The sequence below is a fragment of the Arvicanthis niloticus genome, chromosome 11 (genome assembly GCF_011762505.2).
Source record: "Arvicanthis niloticus isolate mArvNil1 chromosome 11, mArvNil1.pat.X, whole genome shotgun sequence".
NCBI lineage: Eukaryota > Metazoa > Chordata > Mammalia > Rodentia > Muridae > Arvicanthis > Arvicanthis niloticus.
The window spans coordinates 46,061,434-46,067,865 of NC_047668.1; the positions used below are offsets into that span (position 1 = coordinate 46,061,434).

The 6,432-nt window shown below is 40.3% G+C and overlaps 1 protein-coding gene across 2 annotated transcripts in view; it reads right to left on the reverse strand.

Annotated features, from left to right (window-relative positions):
• Nbas (NBAS subunit of NRZ tethering complex) overlaps positions 1 to 4,242 on the reverse strand; it is a 284,871-nt gene extending 280,629 nt beyond the window's left edge. For both annotated transcript variants that reach the window (XM_034514140.2, XM_076942115.1), the window contains exons 1-3: positions 4,088 to 4,242; positions 1,987 to 2,041; positions 135 to 171 (exon numbers count right to left, since the gene is read on the reverse strand). In XM_034514140.2, the coding sequence (XP_034370031.1) occupies positions 135 to 171; positions 1,987 to 2,041; positions 4,088 to 4,201 (206 nt within the window). In that variant the 5' untranslated portion in view covers positions 4,202 to 4,242. The remainder of the gene's footprint in view (positions 1 to 134; positions 172 to 1,986; positions 2,042 to 4,087) is intronic.
• Positions 4,243 to 6,432: the final 2,190 nt, after the last annotated feature.

The window sequence follows — 6,432 nt, forward strand, 5'->3', positions numbered from 1 at the left end:
CAGCTTACACCACGTCTTTGAAATGCTTATCTAAAAACCAGGTTTGCCTGAATGTCAACATCCCCACCAGAATTGGATATTCAAAACCTTAAATAATCTGAAGATAGTAATCTTTGTAAGAACTGAAGGCTCACCTGTACCAGATGTACTGACGCAAATATAACAGATGATCTGGAATAAAAAGAAACACTTTTCCTTTAACAGTTATTTGTAAACAACTTGTAAAATAAGACCAACTTAATATATACTATAACTTTTACAAGATCATATAATTGTTTGCAGTAAAATCCAAGTTTATGTTGTTTGAAACATTGAAATATTTCCTAACTACAAATTTTTAAAATGTTTTGAGATACTAGAAATCATAGTAAATTGTTCTTTAAAACAAAACTATTGATGCAAAATATAAATAAAGATACTAATTTGAACACTGTAGCAACTATATAAGCAATAACTGGAGAAGTCTGTGAAAAACAAAATTTAAAATGGGTTTAAAAATATTTTATATCATCACGCTGTCACATTCTTCTCTCCTCTCTCTCTCTCTCTCTCTCTCTTGCTCTCTCTCATACACATACACACACACAGAGAGACACACACAGACACACACAGCTAGGCATATAGTAAGAGAGAAAAGTCTGAAGAACATCATCTCTAGGTTGTAAAATAAGGAAAATTCCATTATAATGTGTGAATATTCATATACTTTCCAATTTTTTTCTACAATTATTTTGATCAGTTATATATGTATTTTCTAAATAAGCCAAGATTTCATTTATGATTTTAAAAACTAAATATATTAGAACTTATCTAAAATCATAGCTAGTCACAAGTTTTCTACTTCCTTAAATTGAATTTTCTCTTCATAAGGACTCAGATGCAACATGAGGATGACCTTTGAGGCCAGAAAGGCAAGTAGTCACAGTCCCAAAGAATACTGTAAACAAGTCTCCACATCTAAACATTACAGGTGAAGACTAGAGAGAGCTGAAGAGCACCAGCTGCTCTTGCTGGTTCAGTTCCCAGCACACTCACAATGGCTCACAACCACCTGTAACTTCAACTCCAAGGGATTCTATATCCCTTCAGACCGCCATGGGTTTCTGCACACACTTGGTACACACATATACTCAGGCACACATACATACATACATACATACATACATACATACATACAAATATGTAATAAATAAATATAAAACATTAAATTTGTCAGCCTAGAAGAACTATATTAATCTGTTAATTAATGTTATAAAGCCCTCATGGCTCAAAAAGGCTGATGCTCAATTCTTTTTCAGACTCCTACTGGTTCATAGGTAAAGTCTATCACTGGTTAAATAAAAGGCCAGTTTTTTTTTTCTTTCAAGATTTGTTTATTTTATGTATAGAAGTACACTGTCTTCAGATACACCAGAAGAGGGCATCAGATCCCATTACAGATGGTTGTGAACCACCATGTGGTTGCTGAGAATTGAACTCAGGACCTTTGGAAGAGCAATCAATGCTCTTAACCGCTAAGCTATCTCTCTAGCCCTAAAAGGCCAGTTTTAACCAAATATTTAAGTTGATATTTTGGACCAGTTATATCTGAAATGCTGTGTAAACCACTTACTTACAATGGTCTCTCGAAAGCTTATCACTGTCAATATCCATAGTCTTTCCAAGACTTACAATGGACTTACTCATCACCGTCCCGTGTACAACAACACATTTATAAAGGCTAAGCCTAGGCCAGAGTTTAGCTCTAGGCTGAATTAAAGATAGGTGAGAATTAAAATACACATACATGCATACCTATAGCTATAGAAATAAGTGCACATGAAATTAAATTCAAACAACATGCATACTAGCTATCTTCATTGGGTTCTTTTTAACAGAACACTAAAGAGCACACTTTTAAATCTCTAAGCTAAAACTGCATAGTTGTGAAAGGAGAAAAAACCTGTCCAGGGACTATATAATACATAAAATACAAGGCATCCTTACCTCTGATTGCTTTTGTGATGATGAATGATGCACCGTGCTTTCGGTTGCCTCTGGGCTACAATTTTTAAAAAAAGAAAACAAAAAACTTAGAGTTGAGAATTTTATAATACTTGAAACATTTAAATTTATAATTCTCTACTTATATCCAGAGAATTGAATACCAGCATCAGTATTTTCAAACTTCTTACGGGTTGAAATAACATTATCTAGACTGTGTGTAGTGGTAGTAAGACTGAGAATTATGTTTATAGATATATGTCAGAAAGAACCCCAAGGTGCGGTTAGAAACTGTTTCCAAATCAAAACACCAATAAGAAGGCAAGGAGCCACAGGGGCACAGCTGAGCTGTGTCTAATCAGTACAGAACTTGCCTACATGCCTATGACGTTCAGGGGCCTGGGTTTGAACAAAGACTATACTAATTGCCCAGTCAACACAGTCTATATGGAGGGCACAGAGACTAAAACAGATTTCACTCAGAGGAAAAGTGATTATCTGTTGTGTGTCCATGAAGACAATGTTTTTAAGAAAACACAGATATGTAACTACTACATTAATTTGATTTCACAGACATAAACTGAATGCTACTGTCTGTAGAATAAAGGATAACAGATATTTCATATAGTGAATAAGGTGCTTTAAAGTACTACCAAAAATAAAAGGAATAAAGATATCAGTAGGGACAGATACATTATTCCCTAAGACGCTCGTTTAACAAACATGAAGGAATCATCAGAAAACAATTAGGCACAGTGGAGGGATATAAAGTGAATCCGAGGCAGAGCTTACAGGTCAACAGCTGTAGGAAACAGATGTAGAAATCAATAACGAAGAGAAAAGAGAAGGCAGAGTACAATGAGCTTTCGATATAAGTTGACTCTGCTGTGTTTCAAACCAATGTATAGCGCTAAGCATTCCGAGACATTACAGACATTTGAGGTTTCAATATAAGATAGGTGACTCTGTGCTTTTTTAAATCAATGTATAGCGCTAAGCATTCTGAGACATTACAGACATTTGAGGTTTCAATATAAGGTAGGTGACTCTGTGCTTTTTTAAATCAATGTATAGCGCTAAGCCTTCTGAGACATTATTATAGACATTTCAGAAATGTTAGATAACTTTATCCAACTTAAAGGCAGCAGCAACAGCCTCTTAATTTCATAATCTACAAAATGTCCACATCACTCATTAGAAACCGAAACTAATAACAACATATGCAGATTTCTGCCTTTACCAGACCTAATTCAAGACAAGCAGAATAAATACTCAGAAAAGATGGGGGGGGGGGGGGGGAACAGATGGAGTCCAGTAAGCCAGATTCAAGAATCTTTACTAAAGGTCTTCCCAGGGTCTAATACACTGGCATGTCGGGCACTTGGCACTGTATATGTCAAGTAAATGGGCCTGAGACTCCTGGTTTTCACCCTATGACCCGAAACCTCTCCCTAGGAAACTAGTAACTCCAGGGTCCAGAAGTTGGCAAACACCGTAACTTTGTCTCTAGCAGAACGGCAGTTTCTTTCTTTTCACTCCCTTGGCATTTTACTCAGACAGCACTCTGGGCTTGGTAATGAGAAACGTTCACTGGACTGGTTGTCTCTCTTCCACACTTAAAGTCCCATGAATGCCCAGCAGCCTGCACCCTATTTGGGGCCCGGGTGTACGTGTACACACACAGACATACACAGACAGACAGACAGACACACACACACACACACACACACACACACACTCGCTAGTAAAAACCTAATACTGCGATTTTTAAAAGACCATAGAGTCCTGAGAAATTCTCCCGCCACCGATAACAAGATTACAAGGAAAGTCTGAATGTGTCAAGGATTCCTTCCCTCTAAGGAAGAAGAGTGACACTGACTTACTGAGAGGGTGACAGCCTGAGTGGGGATACAAAACCGAATTCGGGGCCAAGGTGGACTGCTCAGACACCCTTCAGCCAGCCCCAGACCCAGCACCCCCGCCGTTGCCAGGAGACAGCACGGCTGCTACTCCCGCTCTGCTTGCACTGCGTGGCACCGTGACGTGGCTCCACTCGCCCCGCGCCGGCGCCATGCCGACAGTCTTAAAAGAGAGCCCGGCTCACCTGCACTTCTGTCTCGGGTGGCCACTCGGTGTTGACCAGCAAGTCATAGAGAATCGTCTCCTCCTCGTCTGCAGAGCCGAGACTCAAAGCCGGCATTGATTCGGGGGCCGCCATGTTGGCCGGGAACAGAATGGTGGAGGGAGGGGCACTACGGCGCCTCGCGCGGGTCAAACTTTCCTGTAGGCGGCCGCTGGTGATTGGCAAAGTGCAATGAATTAATTGACTGCTGAAAAAGAATGCTAAACTTAACAGTTCTGTGGGTATGAGAATGACCATGTCGTGTCTGAGATATGTCTTGGACCTTGGTCCATTCTTTGTTCATTTGTACCTGAAATGAGTCAAGTCACTGAACTTTTCTTACCCTGTCAGCTTCTACAAAGACAAGGTGCAAGAACCTCCCGGAGTGCTGTGTTCATGTCCATACCCTTCCCCAAACATAGAAAGTATTCAGACAGTGGACTTTAAATGCACCAAGGGGTTATCCAGTTCAACAGATTAAGCTAATAGTTAAGTATCACAGGAAGAGTGTTTTAGGCACCTAGAAAAAACAGTGAGGGCCATAGCTTCTGATGGAGACTTCCATCAGAAGAGATCAGTAGAGCCTTGTCAGCTGTGTAAGAGAGGATGCTCTAAAAATCACTATACAAAAGGGAGTAGCCTCTGACCAAGTCCTCCTGCCTAAGCCTCCCCTATGCTCATAGTACAGATATGTGCCATCAGGACCAGCCCTGGGCCCTCAACTATAGGTAGAAATTGGATCCACTGGAGATCAGGAGAGAATATATCAGTTAGAGAGGAAAGAGGTGCACAAAGACATAGAAAGATTACGTTTCAATGACAGACAGGGTGAATAGAGAGAGGCCAAGCTGAGAAAGGGTCCGAAGGACAATAAAGATAGGACAGCTTAAGGATTCCCTAGAGGGGAAACTTACCTCATGTGCTTGCTCATTCAGTCATTCATTCACTCAACATATCTACCCCTGTCTTTGGAAGGTCCTTTACCATAAGCAGAGCCAATTATGACCTTCATGACCACATTGTTGGGATTGAAAAGAAGCACAATTTCACAAGATAGCGTTCAGAAATGATCCTGTAGAATAACCATCTCAGAGCAATAGGTAATGCTATAATCAAAAGGAATACCGGGAGCAAGTCTAATGGTTCCCAAGTCTCTCCAAGTTCATCTTCACCTTATACTCTCACAGCTAAACTACACACACACACACACACACACACACACACACACACACACACACCATTCAATCTTGCTGTTTCTAATACAACAGGCACACATAAACATCAGGAAATTTGCCGGGGATGTTCTTTGTACATAGAGGTTGTACCTGATGTGGCTCTGCTCTCTCATCTCCTTCAAGTTTTTGTTTAAATGCTACCTTCCTTCCAAACTCCACCCTGCTTGTTCATGTCTAAGTTCCCAATCACTTTCCTCCTACTCCAGCTTCTGAGCCCCCTCCCCATGCCTGCTCAGGTTGTCTGTTTGTTTGTTTGTTTAACACAACATTTGTCATCATTGGATATGCTTTATGATGCATAATTTATTTTACGTGTGTACAGTCTGTCCTCATCCTCCAAAATGTAAACTCTAGCCCAGAAGAGTACAACGTCGTCTTGTATAATAAATTCATTTCACAGCAGCACTATGTCCCCAGTGTTTATAACAATACCAAACACAGAGCAAGGGACAAAATGTATACTTCTGAAAGGCTGGAGAGATGGGCTTGGCAGTTAAGAGCACTGACTGTCCTTCCCGAGAACCACTGTCTTTGTTAGGGTTTTACTACTGTGAACAGATACCATGACCAAGGCAACTCTTATAAGGACAACATTTCATTGGGGCTGGCTTACAGGTTCAAATGTTCAGTCCATTATCATCAAGGTGGAAACATGTCAGCATCCAGGCAGGCATGGTACAGGAAGAGCTGAGAGCACTACATCTTCATTTAAGCTTCCAGGCTTAAAGCCCACACCCACAGTGACAAACTTCCTTCAACAAGGCCACACCTCCTAACAGTGCTACTTCCTGGGCCAAGAATATTTAAACCACCACAACCACGATTCATTTCCTAGCACCCCCATCGCAGCTCATGCCTGTCTGTAACTCCTAGATCCACACTCACACAGACATTCATGCAGGTAAAAAGAAATCAATGCATATAAAAAAAAAAAATTTGTGTGTGTGTGTGTGTGTGTGTGTGTGTGTGTGTGTGTGTGTGTTGAATAAATAAAGAATTTTCAAAAACAACTTTTTTTAGGCAAACTTGGTGTGTTGTCCCTGAAACCTTAAAATTCCTGGTTACAAGCAAACCTCTTGCATCTGTCTTTTG